At 43.0% G+C, this 26,456-nt stretch overlaps 1 protein-coding gene across 3 annotated transcripts in view; it reads left to right on the top strand.

Moving 5' to 3' along the window:
* SNAP47 (synaptosome associated protein 47) overlaps positions 1 to 26,456 on the top strand; it is a 118,718-nt gene that overhangs the window by 73,335 nt on the left and 18,927 nt on the right. The window contains exons 6-7 of one of the 3 annotated variants that reach the window (XM_021388724.1): positions 8,757 to 8,816; positions 21,821 to 24,655. In XM_021388724.1, coding sequence (XP_021244399.1) covers positions 8,757 to 8,816; position 21,821 — 61 coding nt within the window. In that variant the 3' untranslated portion in view covers positions 21,822 to 24,655. Of the gene's footprint in view, positions 1 to 8,756; positions 8,817 to 11,873; positions 11,890 to 21,820; positions 24,656 to 26,456 lie in introns of those variants that run through there. The other 2 variants (XM_021388725.1, XM_021388721.1) reach the window with 2 other exon arrangements.

The raw sequence follows: 26,456 nt of genomic DNA, 5'->3' as shown, positions 1-26,456 counted from the left end.
TCTCTCTCTCTCTCTTTCTCTCTTTCTCTCTCTTTTATTTATATCTTGCCCTGCTTCTGATTCCTGGAAGATAAAGTGGATGGGATTTTCATTGTCTAGTTATTTACTGGCCTTGGGGATCAAGTGACTTGGTTGCACAAAGTGATGTCTACCAGCAGTAATACCCAGCTTAATGGTCAGTGCAGAACTACACTTGCTGAGGGACTTGTCATTCATTTTCCAAATCCAAACTTCTCTAGAACTCATGTAGGTGACTTCTGTCATGGTCAAGTTCACTCTGTCTTCGAGGGATGACTCCCTCCTTCAGTCCCTTTTTTTTTTATGGCTCTTTGATGATCAGGAGGCAGGAAGGAAAGACCTCAGAAGCGGAATTGTCTCAACAAATCCCTCAGAGCCATCCTATTCCCTTAGCAGTCCTTGCAGCAGCAGAGCCCCGGCATGCATTTTCCTGTCAACACCCTCAGAAAGAAATCTGAGCCCTGGTGTTTAAAGCCAGATGCTCAGCTTCCTTCCCTGCCTGCACACATGCCAATCTGTTAGGCTGGCCTCCTGCCTGTTCCCAGGTGGTGTGCCAGGATCAACAAGCCCCAGATAGCAGGGAAAGAGATGTGGCCTGGGAAGCCATCGTGCTGACATACCCTCTGAAAGAGAATCCTCCCAGTGACGACTCATAACAAATGGCTGCCCCGTGTTCCACCGTGAGGAACACGAGCGTCTTGCCGACTAGATGTCTGGCCTGCTTTGCTATTTTTGTACCTAGCAAGGGCACAAGTTACTAAAGCCATATTTGGAAAAACAGCAGACACCGTGCTGGTGGACTGTGTCATGGTGAAAGGACTTCTCTCAACACATGCAGTGATGTGCATGGCTGAGACACTGACCTGGGAATGATGGACACATGTCATGTACCTTGAGTACTGTGTTCAGTTTTGGGTGCCTCAGTACAGAAAGGACATTGAGGTGCTGCAGCAGGTCCAAAGAAGGGCAACAAGGCTTGTGAAGGGCTTGGAGAATATGCCCTACGAGGAGAGACTAAAGGAAGTGGGGCTGCTTAGACTGGGGAAGAGGAGTCTGAGGGAGACCTCATTGCTCTCTTCAAATACCTGAAAGGTGATACCAGCGAGAGTGGGGCTGGTCTCTTCTCAGTGGTGCCAGGTGACAGAACAAGGGGAAATAGCCTCAAGTTGCACCAGGGGAGGTTTAAGTTGGATATCAGGAAAAACCTCTTTCCAGAAAGGGTTGTTAAGCACTGGAACAGGCTCCCCAGGGCGGTGGTTGAGTCACCATCCCTGAATGTGTTTAAAAACCGTTTGGATGTGGTGCTCGGGGACATGATTTAGTGGTAGGTTGTTAGAGTAGTATGGTTAGGTTGCGGTTGGACTTGATGATCTTGAAGGTCTTTTCCAACCTGAGCAATTCTGTGATTCTATGTTGCTCCTCTAGCACTGCAGTGCTCTTTGGCCTTGATCAAGTCTCTTTGCTATGCTTTCTTTCATATTCTTTGTCTTTTTAGACAGGGTGGCAGGTGTCAGATACTCACCCAGAGAAACCTAGACCTCAGCTGAGCTCCTGATGGGGTCTTCCAAGAAGCAGCCCATAGGAACACAACTATTGGAACACTTCCCATTACGAAGAGCCCTAGGCCCAGCTAACCCAAACCACTGACTTTTGCAGACACTCCAGAGAGAAATTCAGGAGAATAGAAGCCCATATATCCCAGCAACCTGTCTCTAAGTGTCACCATTAGTAAACACCTAGGAAACATTGACTTACAAGAGACTTCTTGGCTCATGTTTCCATGATGAAAGACTTAGGGACTTGCTGGTATTGTTGCTTACAGACACACCTTTCAGATGTTTGTCTGTATTTCTGAGATATTTTTTGTGTTTTTTTTTTTTTCTGGCCTTAACAATACCCTGCATTTACACAGTTTTTACAGATAGCTCTGTATGAGATGAACATGGAATAACCGATTTTCAAGGTGATTTCTGAATCAGACCGTGGAGAGTAGTTCATGCTAATAATAGGAGACCCCAGAGGCTAGGTTAGAGCTTCATCCCTAACATCTACATCGCACATCAGCATATTTGAATTCATATTTGTTTGGCATGTGGAAGATTAAGTTCTGATAGAGATAATTGTATTTCATCACTAAGAGGTTATTCATAATAACTTCTGATTTAAATATTTAAATTTAATGGGAACAGTGTAACTGGCCAAAATATGGGGCCAAAAACTAAAAAAAAAAAAAAACGACAGAACAATGAAGATCTGAAAATGAAAAATTACTTAATCTGTCAGATTTTCTCTCGTCGTTTATTTGGGACTGAATACAGAACAGCGTTTTTCAGTATTCTAGCCTTACAGTAGACCTAAATATAAAGCAGTAAGATTTGTAGGAAGGGAAAAGAAGGCAGAATAATGCACTTATAGGGTCCACTATGTTATTCCTTCCAAGCTGGAAAACACAAATGAGCTAAAGGATCTTGCTGGAATCAGCAGTAGCATCTTTCCATGCAGCAGACTTCCCACCTAACCAGTCAAATTAAGCATGTTTTCTCCAAGTAGTTGTCCAGTCCTTCCCTGTGCTTAACAAAAAATAACAGACATCTCCAGGATGCAAGTATTTCTGCCAGGCTCAAAATCACCTCAGAAGATGGCAGAAACCATCTGTCTTCATCTGAACTGATCTCAAAGGCCTTCAGGCAGTGGTGTATGGGGTAGGATTTTCTTGAGGTGCCCAGGACAGGATGATTGGCTTGTACCCTGGAACTGATCATTTCTCTCTGGTGATCACAAAGGGAGCCTGGCCCAGCAAGACACAATCCCTGCCTATGACACACAAGCCTCTGTTGTTCAAGCCAAAATCTCCCTCTTAACTGTTGTGTACTTATACTGGAGCAATACTGGAAGCTTACTGGAAATACTAACCCCTGCTCACTTTCTTCCAGAGGATCTGAGACCTCTTTCTATTGAACTGGTTCTGAATTTCTGATCAGCATTTTAGGCTTCTGTTTCTCATCAACTGCGCATCACAAATCTGACCAGATAGTTGGCTTCCTTTTTAAAACATTTCCAAGTAAAAACAAAATCTGAAGCTTAATTATACAGTAGTAAATTACCCATCGAAAACTTCTTTTCATGAAAAACAGAGCAATTTCATCTCCCAACACCACCACCTCCACCCTTGGAATAAATCCTGAAAAGTATAAATAGTGAGAAGCCAAAGAATTAGGGGGAATGCTAAACAGTGGCACTCTTGTTCTGTAACACTGAAGTGTGAGAACTGAGCAGGGTGAGTCTGTCTGGGTGAATCATGAGCTGACCCTGTTTTGCTTACAGTCCATTCCTTAATTTAAGGTCTTATTGCCTTCAAATATGAAACCGCTCCTCTGCAGACAAGTCAGCAAGGGAAGGACTCAAAGCCTTGTGATATGCCATGAAAACAAGTGAAATAAAATAAATTAAGCATCTGTTGGATGTATTTTTTAATTAATACCATGTCATAACAGTGACATAGGCCAGAGGTGGGTCTGCTGTGTCCCTGGTGGTGCCTGTACCAGTTAAACATCTGCAGGGCTGTTCTCTGCCACGAAGGCATTCTGGATGAAGATGAGCTGCATCCAGGCTATTAAAATACCTCACTTCCCAAATCAGGATGATGTCATGCAAACAGACATTGTGAAGTGGCCCCTATCTGGCACTATTTTTTTTTTAAGTTTAATTAAAAATTATTTTTTTCTTGGTGCTCTAGTATGACACTGACTCTACGGAGCAGATGAATTAACTCACTTCTAGCAGGAAGGTAGAGTTTTGCTTCTAACTGGCATGACAATTTAACCTAGAATATTAGATATGACTTCTAGGTCTTCATCTTCATAAAATCCAGATGTGACTTAACCACCATAGTATGATAATTTCTTAGAATCATAGAATCATAGAATGTCTTGGGTTGCAAGGTACCTCAAAGATCGTCTTGTTCCAACTCCCTGTCGTGGGCAAGGTTGTCAACCACTAGATCAGGTACCAGCTCAGACTGCCCAGGGCCCCATCCAACCTGGCCTTGGACACCTCCAGGGATGGGGCAACCACACCTAAAGTATGACAATTTCTTGAAAATAGTTGTTATAGTCTTTATTCTACCTAACTCCAGCCCCTAAATAGTCTGTGTCTTGAAGAAACCAGGCATTTTAGAATTCTACCTGAAAATCCTGGTGGTACGTTACTTTTTTTATTGATGAAACAAAACAAAAGCTTGGTTCTCCTTACCATACAATTTTAAACATTTGAGAATATAAAATAAAGAAATTACATCTTCAGCCATTTTCCTTGAGTTCTTTATAGCTTGTAAAACCCACTACAAAGACATTCATAGCTTGTTGGAATTACAGCCTTATTCCTATCTCCTTCATAGCAGTAGATTGTAACAGATAGGCAGAAATATGTGTTTCCTACTAAGATAGGAAAGCATTGCTACTAATGATGAGAGTGTTGAGGCACTGGCACAGGTTGCTGAGAGAGGTGGTGGATGCTCCATCCCTGGAGATGCTCAAGATCAGGCTGGACAGGGCTCTGAGCACTTGATCAAGCTGTAGATGTCCCTGTTCATTGCAGGGAGTTTGACCAGGTGACCTCTGAGGATTCCTGAAACTGAAATGATTCTATGACTCTATGATTTAACCTTCCTTTATAGCTGATAAAGAAAGAGGAACCCCCAGATGGTAATTTGTTCTACCAATAATTACATATAAAATGCATCAGCCTTACTTGTGCTTATGTCAAAAAGGGAAGCCTGTTGCAGGGGGTGTTTTTGCATTAATTGTTGAGTTTGTTTAGAATATAGATAGCAGAACACTGAGACACTAAACAACAGATTAATTGATTTTAAATTCTCACCTGTGGATGTTCTGTTTGGAGGTGATCTCTGGAGATCTTCAGCCCAACCTGCCTCTCAGGGCAGGAATGGACAATGGCAGCCACCAATATTGTAGCTGGACACATCAAAGTCTGGAATGACAGTTAACATGGAAAAATCAGAGGTTTAAGCTGATGGACTTCACGTGTGATAGATACTATGGACTCCGAGGTGGTCACTTTACATATGGGAGAACAGAAAACAAGAGTTAAGGCTAAAAATGCACACAAACCTAGTGCACATCAATACGTCATGCTCTGGAATTTACGTAGGCACTTTTTAATTTGAGCTGTGCTTTTTTCCCCTGCCACTCTCACAGGGAGAATATTTTTGACTCTCTGTTTGCAAATTAGAAAGAAGAACCATAAGGAAACAACAAAGCCTGTGAGGCACCGCAGCAGTACATCTTAACCAAAATATTTCCATAGTGCATCTCCCTTACTTTTAGGTTAAGATTCACGTTTTTATTTATTTATTTTTCCGCAGGAAGTAGGCACTTTCCACAAGTCTTGAATCCTGTCTCCAAAAGCCTAGTTTCCCACTAAGAGTTGATTTTGATGGTGCATTTTGCCAAAGCTGCACTGACAAAAGCGCACGCTGAATGAGCGTGTGGTTTTGCAAAGAAAAAATGCATGCAAGAAAGAACAAGGGGACATGAAAGAAACACCGAGAGGAGGGAGAAAAGGGAGAAAACAGATTGGACTTGCCTCACACTCATCCTTGAAGATGTTTTGTCTGGCCTTTGCTGTCTGCAAATGTCTGCCCTCCATCCTTTCCCAGCAGCGCAACGCAGTCACGAAGAGGCTTTCTCTTTCTTTTCATGTGGATGAGAAAGGCAGGTCAGTGTTAGCAATCCTTCTGCAGCTCTGGTTTGATGCCTTGCTGAAGGGTGATAACATTTCACTGCTGAAAGGCAGAGGGGTGATTAGCGAGGGTATAATGAAGGTAAGTGTGCGGGAAGGAATGCTTCGGCGCAGTTGGCCATCAGTGTCCTCAAAGCCTCTATTGTTGCTCATACCGGAGCTAACAATTTGTCCCTATGAAGCACGCAGATACAGATCTTTTGCCATCTCTCCAGAGAGCGGTCCGATGGAGCTGCCTGAAGAATGATACGGATCAGCCTCGGTGGCTCCTTCAGCCTGCTGGAACAGCTTCAGAAGGCGTCCGATGTCAAAAGCAGCGCGGAGCTGCCCTGCTTCCCTGCAGCGGCATCTTGTTAGCTCCAGGCTCCAAACAGGGCTCTTGGGGCTCAGTGATGCAGGTACTGGGTAAAGGTGCTGAGATTCACATGATGATTATATTCCCAGCAATCTCTCCAAGTAGAACTTCCTAATTCTGAGGTATTTTTGCCAGTGCAAACTGTGGTGTAGGTGAGAGCTCTGGAGGTGTGATTAATCATGTAATTGTCCAGGTTTACACTGCTTGGCTTCCTATAACTTCAGGCAGAATGAATTCACAGTCAAAACAGAGACACAGAATGACCCTTGTGCTGCTCCCCTTCAGTCCAGAGGTTTCCAATAGGCCTTGATGTGATTTCCATGGGGGTCTTAGACATGTGAAATACCTTGATGCAACACACCCTCAGTCTTATTAATAAAGAAGAGTGTGAACCTGAAGTCTGAAGCCCAGCTCTGTTGGTACCAACTCTCTACGTGGCTCTGTGCCCAGACACCTGCCTGGCACCCCAAGTGCTATATGCAGTTGGAGCTGTGAGCTGGCCTTGAGCATTTAGTGGCTCTGACAGCAAAGAGGTGCATAGATACTTCTGTACTCTGTCTATTTACACCAATTCAGGACCAATCTTCCATGTTTTTTAAAAACATTAAGTGAAATTTTGGCCACCTTGTAGACAGTGAAACTGCCACGGGTTTACATGTGATTTACCATCCCTTTTCCAACGCAAGCAACTTAAAATAGAAAAGAGAGAAAAGGAAAAAGGACCCATCAGAGTGGCAAGACTTGAGTTTAAAAAACAGAAAACGTATGGAATGACTTGCTTTACGACATGTCTCACTTCAAAAAGTGATGGTGGCTGTGGTTTGTCTTTGTTTTATTCTGCTCGCTCAGTGCTATTGGTTTGTTCCTGGTCAGAAAAGGAGGACAGTAACTCCACTTGATGCTCTGATTGAGGGGGACAGAAAACTCTTCTGGTACTGTACGAACTTCCTTTGAGTTGTGTGTGTGTGTTTTTTCCCCGCTGAGAATTTATGACTAGTGATTCAGAAAGTGAACCGGTGTTTGTTTTCCTTTTCGTATGATACTCCACATTGCCTGTGTTCCAGGAAACATGACATAGCTGTTATTGCTAGAAATGAGCTTTTCACCAGTGGTTTACATTCAGAACTGGCTTCTGAAGGAAGGAATTCCTGGCAGTGCTCCTCCAGCTGTATAGCCATGTCCCTTGCAGTATCCCTGGACATTTTTTTTTTTCCAGATTTGCAAATCCAAACAGTAGATAATTAAGAATTGCAATTTTAGGCTAGGGATTGTGTGTCTATTTTACCTCCTCTCCTCACTTCGATTAATCTCTGAAACAGCTTAACACGTTACCCAGTGTTTGCATTCTGCAAGATCCAGAAGAATTTGCAACCATTTATGGCCATGCACGACACCCTCAGTGGGGCAAAATGGCATCGCTTCATTGGCAACCATGTGGGTTAATTCTGCCTGTGCAAGGGGATGCAGCACCATTAGATCCACAAGGGATACAGATCATTTTTATAACAGCTCTATCTAGCATCCAATGACTTCAGGAAAAACTATGGGAAATTAGAACTGGTGTACTTGAAATGACCAGTTGTGTTAGGAAACCTGAATTCTTTTTTGCGTGTTGACAGAAGAGCAAGAAAAGAGGACAAAGAGAGATGGAAAGTGGTGTATTCACAGGAAGATTCATTAAAAGGCATCTTGTGAAGCTCTGAATGGAAACAAAAATGAAAACCAAAGGAGAGAAGGAAGCAAGAATATTCAAATACCTCTGGAATCTGTTTTGCATTTCTGCGCATCATCATGGGCAAATCCAATAGAAAGAGTAATCATTCCATGTACCAACAGAGATGGACAATGTTTTCTCAATACTTCTCCCTCCACAATTCTCATCAAAATTTTGAAATTCGTAGGCCTAGAACAGCAATTCACAAAACACCATTTCGTTTTGCTGGTTTTGGCTGGCATCAGTCTGCCCCGTGGTGTCTATCTGGGTCTTAAGGAAATTGCAAGCGGTTAACAAATAAAAGCCTAATTGTGCCAGATGTGGGACATTTTGGCAACATTTGCGTTCCAGCAGTCTGATCACAACTCCTTTATTCATTCATTTCAGGGAACAAAACCTTGTAACAAAGTCTTCTTGGAAACAGCACCAAAATTGATGCTTTTAATTAAGAAAACAAAGAAAAAGAGCAAATGAAAGGAGTATTTACAATTGAGGCTTTTTGGTCTGACTTTTCCTACTGGAAAGTTGGAAAAGGTTATTGAAACGAGCACTTTTTTGCCTGCGTCTAAACATTTTTATTACAAAGAATAAATGTATTTCCTGGACTATAAAAAGAAAAATACAAGGCAAAGCAGCTTCACTTTCAGTGGTAATTTTCTAAGCCATTTAAAGAAAACAGACAGAGTGCTCTGATCTATTTGGAGGAGGTTAACAGACTGTGTAACTGTGACCACAGCCTCTAGTCTTAAAACACTGTGTGTCCCACCCAGCCAACACTTCTACCCACCCAGGACTTATCATTTAGAAGTACACTCAGAACACTGCGTAACTCTGACACTTCTTCGTGTTGCACATTTGATGTTCAGATGAACAACATCTTTTTTTCTCTCTCTTTTTTTTTCTTTTCAGATTTATAGACTCTTACAAACTCCTCAAATCTCAATTGCTACAACTAAAGCTGAGTAAATAGTAAGTTTTGTCTCTCTTTTACTTATTTTCCATCTTGTGTTTTTTGTGAGCAATTTTATCAATTTTCGATCTTGGCTTAGTGGCCCTGGAAATATCAAAGTACTTTGGTGTTCTCAGAACACTCAGACTCTTTATTCTTAGTGTCCAAATAACCATTCTCAGCACCTGCTCCAGGCTGAGTCCCAACAGTAGAATTGCAGAACAGCGTTCATTAGTCAAGTTTGCACAGCTGGAAAATGAATAAGGAAATAAATTAATTAAACCAAAGCAAACAAAAGTATGCACAAACACAGACAAAACCCAGCAAAATGCAAAAACCAGGCAAGTTATAGGTCAGAGAGATAACAGCTAAAGGGTTCATGTGTTGGACTGGGATGTAGTCCCCTCCTTAATGAGCACTTAATTGTTCTAACCATAAAGAACAGGTTTGATAGCAGATAATAAGAAAAGTCTCATGGGAGACAGAGGGCCACCCTACTGGAGATGGGGACTCCACATTCTGTCCCAAATAAGCAAAGGAGGGGATGTGAACACAGGTTTTCTGCATTTTGTCAAATAGTTTGGCACCGGGCTGTAAAATTGGCATTGTTACAGTTTCTGCTAATGCTGCTTTGTGAAAGATTAGGTGTGTTTGCACTTAAAAGATGATGTTTTTCTAAGTCTGTGTACCCTACGGTGCTTTCTGAACACTTTAGCACCCATAATTCAAGGGCCTGTGGGACCTTGGCCCTACAGGGATTAGATGGGATTTGTAGAATCTACCTTCTTGACATAGGCTTATGAAAGGTATGTCTGGATTATACGTTAAACAAACAGAGATATTCTTTGCCTTGGAGGTTAACTGGCATGGGACAGCTTGAATTTATGCTCGCTAACTCACTGTCCTCCAAAACAAAGTGTTTGCATCCAACAGCAAGTTGGTTGTCACAGGCCCTGTGTTGCACTCCTTCCTTGCCAATATGACAAGGCCCAATTCTTACCACATATGGGGACAGTTCTTCAGTCTAGATCCCAAACTATGTCTGGGAGAATGGTGGTCAGCCTGCACCAAAACCATGCCAGGGACCATATGTACCACTGGTAGTGGTTGATTCAATAGCACAGATGTTGCTAGGTGGCTCTCAGGCTACTTGGAAAAGCCAGGCCCAGACTGAGCCCTCACCATGCCCAGTGTTAATAATCGTAGAAAGAAAATTCCCTTTTCCTGGGCTTTGACATCTAACTCAAGCATTTGAGAAGATGACTCCGTTAGTCACTTCTTTGTGGGAAATGGGTGGGGAAGGAGGTGCCACTTTGGCGTGAGATCTGTGTCTCTAGGGCGCAGATCCAACAAATGAGAAACCTGGATTCAGGTCACTGCTCAGCTTGAGAAGAGTGAAAACCACCATCTCAGGGAGGTTTTAAGCTGCAGAGTTTTGGGTTAAGGTGTGGGGGGGTGTCCCTTTTTAATTTGGTGAGAATTTATTTTGAGCAGAAATCTTTGGCCTAGAGGATCAGAAGTTTTCTCTGGGAGTGGGTGATAGACACTCAGAACAACCAGTGTCTGGGGTTATGGCACTGATGCAAAGACGAAGATGCTATTTGAGGGAGCTGTCAATGTCTGAGCTTGTAAAACACACCAGGCAGAATTAAGTCTGATGAAGTAGCTGCAAATCCTAATAAAATCCTTGTAATAGCACTGATGAACATTATTAGAAGAGGAGCCTTTCAGTGCAGAGATTCTGACGCGATCTGCAATGCTACAGTTACTGTTTTTGAACGAAAGTTGATCCACAGTATTCTGCAGCACCGTGGAGATCAGCAATGATGAATAAAATATACATATGTTTTTACATCACTAAGTGGCCCAAAGGCCATTTGCCATCTGGCTCTTATTTAATAAACAAAGTGAATCAAATTAGACCAACAGAATAGTCAAGGACTCATTTGACTTTCAGATGGGGTTAAGTACACACATCCCTCAACATCCTGAGGAGAAGTATTTTCAACACAAATAGACACTGGAGAAGGCTTTCAATGGCAGCTTTCAATATTTATTTCAGTGGAGAATTACAGGAAAAAGGAAAAACAGGCCTTGAATTAATCATGTTCAAAATAACACATTAGTAAACACAGACAAGTTGAAGTGGGCATCTGATTATTGTATAATTATGTAATACCTGGTGAGAGACATCCAGAAGTGTAATTACTCTAACTCCAGATTTTAATGCAAGAAAGTTGCTGTAGAACATCTCTTCTAACTCTCTGTAGATCACTAATCTTATAATTTCATCCGGTGGTCTCTGCATTGGATCCTGTAACTTCTCTTCTTCTCAACTCCATCTTCCAGAAAGGCACCTTTATGTGCAGATTAATCTACACATTTACTTTTAGCAACCAGACTCATTCAATCAAAGCACAGTATGATCTCATCTCATTACATTTTCTCTCGTTCTGTAAAATCATGCTGACGGGCACCAGTGGTAATTTTATGTATGAATTCTTTATTGGTTGGACTCTGTAACGTCTCTTCCCTAAGCCTTCCTGAATTAATATCAGATGAATTAATGCATAGCTATGCCAGCTATGCCGTTTTTCCATTGTGAGGAAGGAAAGAGATCCAGAAAACCAGGTTTAATATAAAAACCTAAGACTGGCCATTCTAGGTCTTGTCTAAAGTTACCCCTGTTGCGATATCTTATCTGCAACTGTGGCCAGTGCACTTACATAGGCAAGACTGTAAGAATAGGGCAAACATACAATAATGATTCACTAATAAATTTCCTATATTTGTCTTCTCTATGATATGCAGTAGTCATCCTCACACTCTCCCTCTGCAAAAGTATCAGCCAGTCTGGTTTTCCAGGGTTCAGGCCCAGGCAAAAAGGCAGGAGGTCAGGAGTCTATTTATGACCTCCGAAATCAGTTGCACATGTCTGGGGAACGGCTTGCTTTGCTTAGGAAACTGCCAAGGCATTAGTCCTGCAGCCAGCCAGCTCTCTGGAGAGCTATCTAGGCCTACTGACTTGCAAATGTATAACCCTAGGAGATAATATTAAACACAATTTTTCATTACAGGTGGGGTGGAAAGTTGTTTCTCATGATATGAATCCAGCTTCCTGCGCCTTGCTAACTACAGAACAGAAATATGTATTGAATGCCCCGCCATCATTCCTCAAGGCTTGATCATCTACGTCTGGAAATGGGCATTTATTTTTATTACGATGTCTGTCTTTTCTAAAAATACTCAAAACAAATTCCTAGGGTCCTGACAGCTGCGGAATGTAGCTTCTCTCATCATATTTATCCTTTTAATGCCTTCAAAATTATTGGCTCCCTGCCTTCTTCCCCTTCCCCTCATTAGATTTTAACCTGGATTCTGCTGGAAGCTGGGCTGATTCAGTCATGCTTATATTCCATTTGCCTGCCCGCTTCTCCTTGTTGCTGGTTGAACTTGCTGGCCATACCAGACAGAAGGGGATTAGATACCTACAGGGCTTATAGATGCCGATGACTGATTAAAGGAGTGAAGAACAAGATGTAGACAGTTATATTTCAGTCCCACATCTCTCCTGAGATGAAAGCTAGGCAGGCAGCAAGGATGGTCCTCCTGGCTCACCAGCTGGAGCAGCACATGGAGTGGAGAGGACGAGATGGGCAGCTCATGGCAGCATGGAAGGAAGGGAATGCTGCATGTAAGGAAGGAGCTGGGACACCATGATGAGATGGGAGCAGAGTGCAGAACCCAAGTCTGGGAAGCTGCTTTCTTAGCATTACTGATAATGCCGCAGTGCTGCTATAAACAAAAAATTAACTTATGTATTTTACTTCTTGCAATGTTCCTTTCATCTGTAAGCCATCTCAGTTTTTGTGAAAACATGTTTTTTTTGTTGTTTTTTTTTGACAGGGAGGTATGATCATATTCTATGATTCCATTTAACTATAAGGGAGGTAGGTGATCATCCCCCTGTACTCAGCCCTGGTGAGCCCGCACCTCGAGTCCTGCATTCAGTTTTGGGCTCCTCACTACAAGAAAGACATGAAGGCCCTGGAGCGTGTCCAGAGAAGGGCAGTGGCGAGGTGAAGGGTCTGGAGCACAAGTCTTATGAGGAGTGGCTGGGGGAACTGGGATTGTTTGGTCTGGAGAAGAGGAGGCTCAGGGGAGACCTCATCGTGCTCTACAACTGCCTGAAAGGAGGTTGTGGCAAGGTGGGAGTCGGCCTCTTCTCCCAGGTAACAGTGGTAGGATGAAAGGTGATAGCCTCAAGCTGCACTAGGGGAGATTCAGATTGGATATAAGGAAGAACTTCTCCAAAAGTGTGACCAGACATTGGCACAGGCTGCCCAAGGAGGTGGTGGAGTCACCGTCCCTGGAGGTGTTTAAGGAAAAGGTAGATGTAGTACTTAGGAACATGGTTTAGTGGGTAATATTGGTGGGAGGTGGATGGTTGGACGAGATAATCTTCATGGTCTTTCTGAACCTTAATGATCCTATGATTCTATGATTTTATTTAACATTCTTGTTTTAACAGCTTCCAATTCTGAACTGCATTTGTTCAGTCTCATTTTTTGTTTTGGTCCATCTTGCTGTCAGCTTTCCTTAGTGCAAACAAATTCATTCTTTCAAGCCACATGTAGTCAAATCACTGATAAATATTAATTTACAAAGCAGATCTGCATTCACAGTGGTTTTCTACAATCTAATAACATCACATAGATCTTACAAAGCATGTTTTAGAATCACAGAATCATAGAATCCTTAGAGTTGGAAGGGTCATTTAAAGGTCATCTAGTCCAACGCCCCTGCAGTCAACAGGGACACCAGAGCTAGATCAGGTTGCCCAGGGCCTGATCCAGCCTCACTTTGAAGTCTCCAGGGATGGAGCATCAACGACATCTCTGGGCAACCTGTTCCAGTGCCTCACCACTCTCACTGTAAAGGACCATTTTTTTTATATCCAACCTAAGTTTTAAGGCATTTCCCCTTGTTCTATCACAACAGACCCTGCTAAGGAGTCTGTCCCCTTCTTTCCTGTAGCTCCCCTTTAGATACTGAAAGGCTGCTATCAGATCACCTTGCAGCCTTCTCTTCTCCAGGCTGTGCAGCCCCAGCTCTCTCAGCCTGTTCTCATAGGAGAAGTGTTCATCCCTTGCATCATTTTTGTGGCCCTCCTCTGGATGCGTTCCAACAGGTCTATACAAAAGCAATATTGTAGCTGGAAGAGAGAAATGAGAGCAGCTAATCTCTTTTATCTTCTCCCTGACCACCTGGAAGAGCTGAAAGAAGGGACTGCATTTTGGGAGAGGTCAGGATTATTGTCATGAAGCATAACAAAGGGAAGCAACTTGATGACAACCTCCCACCAAAGTGGGAGAGTCAGACAAAGTCTCCTGTATGTCTTCAGCTTGAATGTCACACTTTGTTATCTCCCTCCCTTGCAGGCAAGAGACCACTTGCACAAGTCACTTACTGGCAGATGTGATCAAAAAGGGTAGAATTTCTTGCTCATAAGAAATGTATTGTGCTCAAGTAGTTGGGAATAGTTCAAACTGTCTTCTAAATGGGGATGCAAGTCCCTGTCATAATTTATCTATTTATGCTATTTATTAAGTAATACAAATATTTTTTTTTCTTGTAGTCTATAAAATACAAATAATTCCCAATTAAACAGGGCTAGGACTAAGTAAGCACTACACTCAGTAGCTAAGTTCCTGACAGGAGCTGTACTGAAATGCAACACAGGCAAGCAGTGTCCCTTTGAGGGCTGTAGGGTTGGTTTTTAGGGCAGTGTCTGGGAAAGCAGGAAAGGCACAGCATGCTGACAGGAAGGAGCTTCTCCCATGAAGGAATGGAGAAAAGCTGCTGGGCTCCAAACCGACTCTGTGTTCCCAGTGTCTCAGAGCTTGCACTTGCAAATCGAGGAGCCCGCTCTAGTTTATGGCCATGAATGTTTTAGCTCATAGCTGGATTTCACATGTCCATTTACATAAGCCTGACACTTGTCCATGACTTTATGAAGTCTGCCAACATGAATCACCTCCCAACCTGCCATGCAGGCTGACATGGAGAGGGGTGGGGTTCCTGGGCTTGTTTTCTTGCTTGCAGCTGGGGATGTGAATGGGGGAGAGCAAGGACACACCTTGCAAAATTAAGGCTGGAGATGATAAAGAGTCTGTCTTCCAAGGAAAGCGTGAATTTCATTTCAGACTACCAGCAGCTACTGAAGAGCCAACTGGTGGGTAGGGACTGAAAGATGCAGGAAGTGATTCCAGTCATCATAGGGATGGTGTCTTTGTTATCATAGAAACACAGAATCATTAAGGTTGGAAAAGACCTCTGAGATAACCAAGTCCAACCCAGCCCACCCACACCATGCCTGCTGACCATGTACCTCCATCGGTATGATACCTTTGGGCAAGGTATCAACTCTTCTCATTTAGCACAGAGTGCAAAACTTCTTCAGAGCTTTCTAGAGCAGGTGACTTACTCAGTGCTTAGGAAGGTTCTTAGGAAAATTTCTTCCTAACATCTAAGCTAAATCTCATATTCTTCAGTTTAAAGGCATTTCCCCTTGTCCTATCACTATCTGCCCATAAAAAACCTCATTCTCCTTCCTGCTTATAAGCTCCCCTCAAGTACTGGAAGGCCACAGTGAGGTCTCCCTGGGGCCTTCTCTTCTCCAGGTTGAACAAGCTCAACTCCCTCAACTTCTCTTCTTAGGAGAGGTGCTCCAGCCCTCTGAGCATCTTCATCCTTCTTGTGCTGGAGACCCCAAGCCTGTACGAAAATATGGCCCCACAAGTGCAAAGCAGAGGGGGACAATCACCTCCCTTTGCCCTTCTGGCCTCTCCTCACACTCCTCCTACCTCGCCTATCTCTTCTAAAAACCTTGTAGCCCTCAACTGTATTATTCCAGTTGTGTGATTATTCATCTCACTGTGTTTCTGTGATAGCAATTAGGTCACAGTTTTCTAATTGCACCGTGTTTTCCATCCCCTCTTGCTTATTTCCCATGCTGCATGCATTGATATAGAGATAGCTCATCTGGGCTAGTGGCTGCGTTACCTTCTTGGAAGAGCCCTCCTAAATTCCTCTGGGACAAATCAGGATTTCCCCTGCTGCTTCGTAAAGTGACAGGGTTCCTTGACTCTTCTCTGTCTCTCAGCAGTACATCCCCTTCCCTCATCACACCTAGTTTAAAGTTCTAGGGATCAGTTCAGCCATCTTGGCAACATAATGTGGCAATCTAATTCAAATATCACCTTACAGCACCCCAAGTGGCCCTGTAGATGTCTTTATCTGTACGACAGGATGGAGGCACATATGCCCCTCAGCCATGATTAAATTTATAAGTAAATAGTCATGAGGTGAGGGATCTGCTTTAAGTAACTCAGGCAGGGAGTTTGGATAATTTTGATTACCTAAGGACAGGCTGGCCATCTAACTGAGAAGTTTATCCAGCAAGAAAGATTTGTTTGAAACCACTTGAGTGTTGGTGTAGATAACCCAGGTTTATACTTCAATAATGGGAGATTAAAAGTGGCTCTGGCTTTTTCCTTCAAAAGGGATCAAAGTATAGCACAACTGGACTGCCTAAGACCAATCTGTACACCACCAGGGAATTAGAAAACGAATGTCATCCATTCCTGGGAAAGCACTGAAGAACTGTGGTCCAGGATCAAAGACCCAGAACCAGAGTTCGAGATTCATTCAAAGCAGTAACCCCCAAAGCCATTTGCATTCCAGTCCCTTCATGTCAGGATCACATTAAAACCAGATGCAAAAAAAAATCTTCCTGGCTTCTAACATCACAGGGAACATAGCCCCCAGTCCCGAGAGAGCATTAGCAGCAGGGGTTATCAGGGAATCAGATGGAGGCTGCATCCCTCAGCAGCAACCTCAGGCACCAGCGCTGATGTTGGCGTGACAGGGCAGAACAAATCGGTATGTGCAGAGGAATGTGTTTTCCCATCTGCAGAGCAGACGAGGGGCTAGGAGAGAGGCAGCGAGTGAGTGAAGTGTTCACTCCGCTAAATGCCAACTCATGGCTGTGGCACACCAGCTGACCTCACCGCTTTGAGCCCACCCTTTGGACAATATCGTTTCTGCTGACAGCCCCCTGGCTCTGCTCCATCCCCAGGATCAGGTGTCTGGAGACTTTAATTTGCCACATGGATGGTGAGTTTGCCCACAGGATCTTGAAAAGCACAGCATGAGGCTGTTATAACACTGAGGAGAGATCAGATGATGCGGGTAGACTTCCACTTCAAGAAGCGTGAATGTGACTGAGATCATCACATTCCTTAGACACCTTCTTTCCAGTAAAGGAAAACTAAACTAAGTCTGTGGAGGAAGTTTGATCACTTTGGGCCAGACCCTCAGGAGGTATAACTCAGCATCACTTCCTCGACATCCATGGGGCCATGCTGGTTGTCACCAACAGGGAGGTTGGCTCCTTGGGCTACAGAAAAAGACAAAGGCTGGAGCAAATTGATCAAGGCTGGGAGGATATAATTAATCTTTCAGCTGTAGGGAAGCAGGGAGCTTGACTAGATGAAAGACTTGTTGGTGGGTTCAGATGTGAACAATGTAACCTGGTGGTGCAAATGTGGCATGGGAGCCATGTGCACACGGAGCCTGTGGTCGTATTGTTGAGTGAAAAATGCCAAGGAATATTCCTAAGAACCAGAAGACGGCTAAGTCTATACTTCTGAACTGTTAGCATGTCCTCTGGCACAGTTTAGTTCTGGGCCAACTGGCAGCCTCCCAGATAAAATCCTTATACACAATTTGAGGTTAGCACAAGGCAGCGACCATTCCCAATATTCATTTTGAGATGCTTACCACTGCTCTGTGTTTCTAAGAGAGTTTAACTGGAAGGACGTATTACTAAGCCAGTTCCACAAAGTGTCTGGGAGGTAAGAGGAAAGCAGTCTTCTCTCTGCTTCTTCCTACCTCAATCCCACTTAAACGTGATTTGGAGAGTATGATTTCCCAAGCGCTGTGAGCCGCAGTGGGTGACTGGCATCTACTGCAGCCAAAGGACATCTCAAATCTCAAAGTGAATCTCAGTCAAAATCCACGGGTCCTCAGGAGGTTTTATCTAAAAACTCCAAACAGATTTATGTTTACTTAAATAAGGCCACTAGCCATTGGAGAGAGTGTTAAACCCCACTGCGCTGCGACCTCTGCAGCAATTAATCAGGCACTGTGACCTTAAGGAATTAAGCAAGGTCATTTCTAATTCGAAAAAGATTTGGAGAGGGACATGAATACTTCCTTCCAGTAACACTGCCTGGAATGACGCTTCTGCATGTTAAGCTGTGTTGTAACTAAAAGTGGTAAGAGTAACCATCAAACAAAGCTGAAATATCTGCATACTTGCAAATGAAATTAGAGTTTTCAATCAACTTGGCCATCTGGCCTATCGGGATTTGCAAAGTGTGGCTTTGTCTTAAAATTTGTGATCACTGGGAAAAAAAAAAGAAAAAGATATAAAATGTATATACTACTGAGGTTTAAACAAAGGTAACAGCTGAAGCATGAGAAAATAAGACTGAAGGAGAGAGCTATAGGTGTATAGTGGATTTGTTCCCAAAGGATGCCAGAGAATTGGAAGCTTTCACGGTATTTTTAACTGCAGACAGGTTTCAATTACTCATACATGTTTGGGAACCTCAGAGTGAAATATGGTAACAGTTGTCTGTGTTCCTATTGCTGACATTATTGTTATTTTTACAGTTATGCTTTGAATTCATTGTCAAAAGCAGAACCCAATCACGCTAGGTTATCTAATAATGACAGAAGCAATGGAAAGCACTTATTCCAAAATCAACTCCTTCACACAAAAATTGTGATGGGGAGGGGTGAAATAAAAATGAAGGGGAAAAGAAACTGCAGATAAAACTGTACAAAAAGTTTTCTTTAGGACAGAAGGGTAGGTAGACAGATGCTGACAAAGCAAGAGGACTGAACGCTGGGATGAGAAACAAAAAGATCCTACATATTCATTTCTGCTCGCTCACAGGCCAGCTCTTGGAAGAGAGAGAGAAATAAAAAGATGTCAGGAAGGAAGAGGGTAAGGGACGGAGGAAGGAATGGAAGGATAATGAAAGGGCTGAATGATTATAATGCATCCCTTTCCCCTCCACTCAAAACACATGGCAGCACTGGTGAGGCAATATATGATTTCCAGCTGTGTAAAGCCACAAACACTCATACATTTTACAAATATTTAACTCCAACAGATACCCTTGAAGAGCTGTCCTTGCTTTGTCCTCACAGTCAAACAAACTACATCTCTAAAAAAAAGCTTTTTACAATTCAAATCTTGGTCAGAACATATATCCTGAGCGAGTGATGACCCTGACCGTAGTTTTCTTCTCTTGCAGCCTGATCAAGTCTGCTGTAGGTAATAGATCTGAAGGCAGAGGGGTACTCAGCAGGCAGCCAAGCCAACAGCCAGCCCAAAATAAGAGCCTTGCATCTACTGAGAACATGGAGTACTAATAACTCTCCCAGCCCTTTATCAGATGGGGATCAGTAGGACCAAAATATCTGGCTGCTTCTGTAAAGGGATACACGTGGCCTGGAACTCTTCTGAGCATATCCAGCACCATCTATTGGGACACAATCTCTACATATCAAAAAGTGGATGTTTCCCCTAAGTAAAAATAGTCTGTCTCCATTTATCTCACCGGTGCTGGCCATGGCCAGTGTCCCCATCTGAATGTGAAAGAGGGAGGATGCCTGTGTGGATGCCTCCTGGCTGGTACAAGAAAAACATTGTTCTGCTGTGGGCTGAACAAGGAGTACATGATGGATTTCAAGAAGGATTTATAGGCCTCTTTCAGCCGTACATTAGATACCATGAGAGGAGGTGTATACACCTAAATGTATAAAATAGGAGAATCTATATGTGGCTGTAACATATAATATCTTATCCGAAAGTTAAGAGAACTGAGATTGGAAAGAAGCAATTAAGGACTGATGGATTTTCATGTGCTTTCTACAGCAAACTGAGAAATCCCAGCTCTTGTCAGAGTGAGCATGTGTGAGTGGGGAGGAATAAGGGGAAGGGGAGAGGGTTCCTGAGTGCAATAGCTTTTGCATTAGTTGGAGTTCAGTGCGTGAACTACCTTGTCCTCACCAGCAAGAGTGCTGGTTGATAACACTACAGTGTTAAATACATTCCTGTGCACTTGCCATGGGTAGCAAAACTGCTCTTGTAGAGGGTAATGTCAAGGGAAACAAAAAGAAAACCATGCACTTAGTTGATCTACGCTGGTCCAAGTGACTCTCCATGCACTATCTTCAGCCTGAATGTATTCCTAACTGTGATAGTTATGTGGCCACTGAGAGGAGGCTGGTGATAATTTCATAGCTCTATTTCTTGTGCAGCCTTGGGCAGATCACATTCTTGTATCTAAACTTTCTGAATAAGGGAAAATCTTCCCTTACCTGCAGGAAGAACGGGGACTAGATATACCAATGAGAGTGATAAGAGGTGGCAGACATCCTCAATCCAGTGTTCTGGTTGTTCCCTCCCATTGGTACTGATGACATCAAGTACTCATTAAGCAAGACGTAATTTTGCAGGCCTCTTAATTTCTACATTGGTGAAATACATCTGAACCACTCTGGTTTATTTTCTGGGATGATTTAGGCTGATCTATGGTTGACATCTATAATTTAATGAATTCAGCATTCCTGACTCCCAGTTCCCCTTTCATGAGGGATGATTGATACTATTGCCTAATTGTTCAGAGAGGTATGCCTCTTTATTGGTAGTGGTAGCAGAGAGTGCTGGGGCAATCTTGTTGTAAATAGAAACCCCTATAGCATTGCTTTGGGGAGATCTATCTTTGACAAATTGTGTCTCCAACTGATCAGATTATTTTGCGTTTGGTTTTGGGGTACGTCTGCCTGACTACTCTTATCAGATATTTGTCTTTGCATTTCCAGAATATTTCCAGGCAAAGGAAAAGCCTGGAGTTTAACTGAACATCAGTAAATCATCCACTGAGAACTTCTAGAAAATCAGGCTTGGAAAAATTCTCCATAGCCTTTGTGCAAAGTCTTCTGGCATTATGGACAAATACATTCATTGAGATGAAACAATCTCTACAAGTTTTTCCATTAAACTTGGAATATATATTACATCCTCTTTTTTTTTAATGAATTTAATCTGGAAGTCATATCTAAAGAACTAAATCTTCTAAGTAAGCTCTTATCTGTAACTGAGGTGAATGAGTGTGGTGTTTAATGAGCTCATAGTTACAGCAGTGATAGCAATAGACCAAATAGAACATTGCTGGACAATGGGTTGCATAGTGGCCCACAGTTCAGCAAAGATTTGTTTATGATCCTTCAGTTTGACCTTTTCATTGTTTGGATGCCTAAACTGTCTGTCTTTAAAGCAGCAAACAGACTGGAGACTGCCTGGTTTGGATAAGAAAGAGCTTTGTTAATCTCAAATTGTTAAGACCTATTCTTCATTCTATTGTTGGCAGCATATCCACAAAGCAGGACATGCTGTCACAGAAAGAAAGAAAGAAATGGATGGATGTCTTTGTGGAAGAGCCAGGTGGTTAAGTGAGACAGCTGGCCACAGACAAATTATGGCTAATGATCAAGCCAGGTACCAGCCAGAGTCAACAAACTCCATACTGGCTCATTCCAAGCTTAGTGTCTAAACTAAGCAGGGCACCCTGATGTGCATGTAAACCTCCAAAGTCTTCCTCTCCTGGAAAATGTTTTTCCTTCTCTAATTTCATGCAGCAGACGTCTGCATTTCCAAGAGCAGCACTGATGACATGTTTTAAACAGCAGAACAAAATGGAGAGGAAAGAAAAGGTTCTCATCTGATTAGCCGAAAGCGCCAGTATTAACACGAGAAGAAAAACCTTCTGATGGGATTTCTATTCCATCCACTGTCCCTCAGACCCTTCCCTTTCATTTGTTTTATGGCATCCTTAACTCTTTGATATGGGAAGTCAATGCAAACGTCCCATCTCTCTGACAGACATCCAGGGAAGGATGCTTCTGAACTTGTGGTTCGTCCTGAAGGCATTCACATGGGAGGAGGAAATTTCTTTTGTGCAAGGAGGTCAAAACAGGTAGGCAAGACTGCTACAAAAGAATACGCCTCCTTCCTTGTGTCAAAATTTATTCCTTTTTCTTTTTTTTAAATAAAGTACTTTATTAAATATAAATTGATTCAGAGTAGAGACAGGTTTAGACACTAAATATTTGGAGAAAACACTTGGAATGCTTAAATCCGGTTTCCTGGCTCATTTAAATCTGATTTCCATAACAAAAACCAGTAACTCCCGTTTCAAGACAAATAAGCCAAATCCTCCATCGGCCAAACTTGACTATTTCTCATAGAATGGCACCTCCTTCTGGTCTGGTGACCTCAGGTAACATCAACACACGCCGTGCATGGGCAACTTGTTCGTCAGTTTAAATTCACATAGAATCACAACATGGTTTGGACTGGAAAGAGCCTTAAAGCCCATCCAGCCCAACCCCTCACCTGGGCAGGGACACCTCCCACCAGCCCACGGCCCCATCCAACTTGGCCTTGAGCTGTGCAGGGATGGGGCACCCACAACTGTCCTGGGCAGCCTATCTCAGGGCCTTTCAAACCCCACAGTGAAGAATTTCATCTTAATATCTAATCTAAATCTCCCCTCTTTTGGGTTAAAACCACTTCTCCTTGCCCTATCACCACACTCCCTTTCAAGATTAGAGATTTCTTTGCCAGATTCTCAGTGATAAGACTTTGCATGAAACACCAGGAACCTCTAAAAACTCAAACATCCAGCAAAGCAGAGAACCCCTAGGCTTGCCCTTTACCCTGCAAATGCACACATTTTCTTTACCAATACCAGGAATCCCAAGGGCTCCCCCCCTGCTAATAAAGGTAAGTATGTACATAAACGTTTGCGAGGGCGGGGGGTTGATGAGGTGTTAAGTGGAAATTTCTTTACTTAGCAGCGTTGATTTGTGAGCCTTAGGGGAAATATGCCAGGGAACCTCTGACGAAGAGGCTCTGGGTTGGTTTTACTCTTATCCACTTGTGTCAACCAGAGTGGTAATAAATAAATGATAGTAATGATTATACTTTTGCTGTGTCACAGTACTGGAGACACCAGCAGCTATCAAAAGAAACAATGCTATCTCAGTTTTTAAAATGTATTTGTAATGGAAGAGTAAGCTACTGAGGATAGAGCCCAGGTTTCTCCATATCCTGAAATGCTGCGCTCTGAGCACTGAAGGAGTTACTAAGCCAAGGCTGCCTGCATTTAAATAAAACTTATCATGCATACTTCAGCTATTGAAAGCCAGGCTGGCTGGAATGCTGGGGTTAGCCAGATTACATTTCATAAATGCACGCCTGACAATTTCACTTACCTAATCCTTACTTTCAAAGAAAAAAATATGCCAGTGCCTCTTTTGCACAACAAATGGATCCTATTAAGTCAGAATAGCCTTGGTTTTAACTTTATAGTTTCAGGCTTCCTGGTAGTGTATTGCATGGTTTATACCTCAATAATTCATCGAGTATAAACCTAAAATAAAAATATATGTCCAGGTTTTAGCTAGAGTATGCTCTATTATTTGGGTGGGGTGTGGCGGGGGGTTTTGTTTGTGCACTTGAAAAAGAAATATAAATATTTATATGTCCAATTTCACTGATTCAAACTGGCCAGCTCTCTGGTAGGTCAGAAGTTCAATTCCGAAATCATTTGAGGTTCAAGTTTTCATGTCTTGGGATCTGTTTGGTATGAAATGAACTGAATTTTTCCCTACGCTGCTCTCCACCCATATCCTGGTGAGATTAATCTGGTTCATATGCCTCTGCACTGGCCTGGGTTTTCAACCCCTGATAATATGCTTTCGTGTTTAGAGAAGATTAGCAGGGTGGTTGAGTTGGACCAAGTTAGAAGTGAGACAAGATCATCCCTCCCCAGCTCAAGGCCTATCTCAGCTCAGCTTGTCCTCCTGGAGCCTGTGCTGAGGGATGGCAGTCAGAGATGGGCAGAAGGAAATTGAATTTACCCACATCTAATGCCACACAGAAGTTGTTTCTGTAAATGTCCAGCCATGTAGACTGCAGCAAGAGAACCATTCTAACTTCTTCAAATTACATCTGCAAAGCACGTGGATTTATTTGCTTTATGGCACAGTGGAACAGGCTCATTTTCACCTGCACCCTTCAGTGTTATGTCCCATTCCTTGACATGCTCAAGGCCAGGTTGGATGCGGCCCTGGGCAGCCTGATCTGGTGGGGGGCAACCAGCCCATGGCAGGAGGTTGGAACTGGATCATCTTTAAGATATCTTCCAACCTAAACCATTCTGTGATTCTTTAAGAAGATGGAAGGATTGTTAAACATGAACTGCAGATTCTTATCTCACAATCTAAGTCCCGTGCAGTTTATTATCCAAAACATTTTTTAGAAGAGGAGAAGGGAAAGCTGCTCCACAATACAAAAAGAAAAAGAAAAATGGTCACTTTTTAAAAATGGTTAGAGATATGGAGAGGCCCCAGCTGAGCTACTGTAAAATGACTTGATTTTTCGAAATATAGTAAATATATGCATATAAGAATCAGATTTTTTAAATCTCTTCTCTTCAGATCCATACATATCCAAAGCCTGTCAGTCTAACATTTCTGGGCTACATTTTCTGCCTCAGTTTTTCTGGTTCATCAACCAAATAGTGAGTTTCCCCTAAAATGATCATTTCTGCAAGCTGTAACAGCCTCTCTTTACCTTTCCATGATGGAATGCATCCACACAGCTTTTCATTTCCTTTAAAAAAAAAAAAAAAAGTGCACATGTCAAATAAAAGCAGCTGAAATTAGAATGAACAATGCCACAAAATTGCCTCTCCCTTTTCACCTCCTGCTTTGGTCATAAATTTCATTGCATGTGATGTTTTCAAGTTTCATTGCTTTTCTTCTGTATCAGAATGGGGACTTTTTTTTTTTTTTTTTGCATAAATTGGTAATTCCAAATAAATGGGAAAACGCTTCCCGCCCTGCTTTAGCAAATACTGGTTTTTTTTTTCCAAAGAATGAAAAATGCCTGGAAGGAAGGGTGAGATGGATAAAAAGTCAAAGGCCTGCCGAGCAGAGTGCATGGACTGCGGGTTCTCCTCTCTTAGTTCAATAAGCCTCATGAAACCATGTGTTCCTGAAAGCCATCAATAGCAAAACCCCACCAGTTCCACTGTGGCCAGGCCCCCCCCTTTTGATTTCTATGGATATCTCCATTCCTGTGGCTGGTGAGTTCTTCTGAAGAATGACAAATAATGGCTTCATCTGCAGGAGGAAACTAAAGGGAGTTAAGCTGCAGCTCAGGCATTTCTCTGGCTCTGAGTTGTCCACAGGGAAATGGTCTCTGAAGAGTGCTAATTTCTGATGTACAGGGAGGTGGTGGTTGGTCCGGGTCAAAACCATGCTGGGGGCTGTTGCAGCAATCTCCTTGTCTGAGGGATGGAATTCCAGGGCCTGGGAATCTTCCCTGGTGCTGATCTCTCTCTCTTTTTTTTTTTTCCTTGGGTAGATGTGACCTCGGTGTCCTCGCAGCACACTAATGGGGGAGAAACTCCTTCCGCACCCAGGCCACATCACTGTGGTTTATTCTCTCATTTCACAGATGACCTATGGGTGATTCAAGCAATGAAGCTGTTTAGAGAAAGCAGAAAAAAAGCAAACGATTTCTGCTGGTGGCTCATTTCATCTTCTGTGGCCAATGCCTACTACTATGAGCGGAGACAACGGGACGTGGCAGTTGGCAACCTCTCGTGTCCCATTTCTCTTGTGCCTCTGGAAGCTGCAGCTCTTTCAGGTCTCTTCTTTGTTGGCTCTGTACTTTGTACTGCCTTCTGAGCTGGGGCAAAGCATTCGCAACCCACCTCTGAGGCAGAAAAAAAAAAAAGCATTTTATTTTTTTTAAATTAGTATTCGTAGTTATTAATTATTATTATTATTATTTCCAGAAGAATGTCTGTGTTTCAGTCAGGCATAGGTGTCAGGGCCAAGACTGAGCTCTTTTTTGTTTCTCTCTGGAATATAGGAAGATTGCCTTTGTCCGACACAGCTGTTTTTCTGCACAGATGATGCAGAGATAGGGAAGACTAAAGAAAGCACTTCTCATCCTCTCCTCAAAATGTTACCACATCTAGCCAAGTGATTCCCCTCCACCTGATTTTAAACCAAAGGGCTGATATTAAAACAACATTCACTTCTCATGGGATCTGAGCAAAAGGAAGAGAAATAAGAAAAGATCCCCCCAAAAAACCCGACCAGCCTGAGCGCTGGCGGAGCGCCAGGGAATGTGGGGAGGATCGGGCTGTGGGGTTGGAGGAATGCAGGCCTTCCTATCTCTTTTCCCAAACATTCCCGTCTGCAGCAGACTAAATATTTTCACATGCTGCTGCTGGAACACCCAGGTTCATGGTCAAACAGAGGCACAGCGAGCAGGGCCCGCTCCGCGCTCCTGGGGTGATGGTCCTCATTACAGCCTGGCCTGCGGCCAGCTGCCTGGCACCGAGTATCATGTTGCAGTTTCCTTTCCTTCATCCAACTTCTTTCAGGCTTTCATCTCCTTTCGCTTTTTTTTTCCACCGTCCCTCTCTATTTTCACC

Source organism: Numida meleagris, chromosome 2 (assembly GCF_002078875.1).
Source record: "Numida meleagris isolate 19003 breed g44 Domestic line chromosome 2, NumMel1.0, whole genome shotgun sequence".
Lineage (NCBI taxonomy): Eukaryota > Metazoa > Chordata > Aves > Galliformes > Numididae > Numida > Numida meleagris.
The sequence above is the reverse complement of the archived record's forward strand: the minus strand, read 5'-3'. Positions and strand labels throughout refer to the sequence as shown.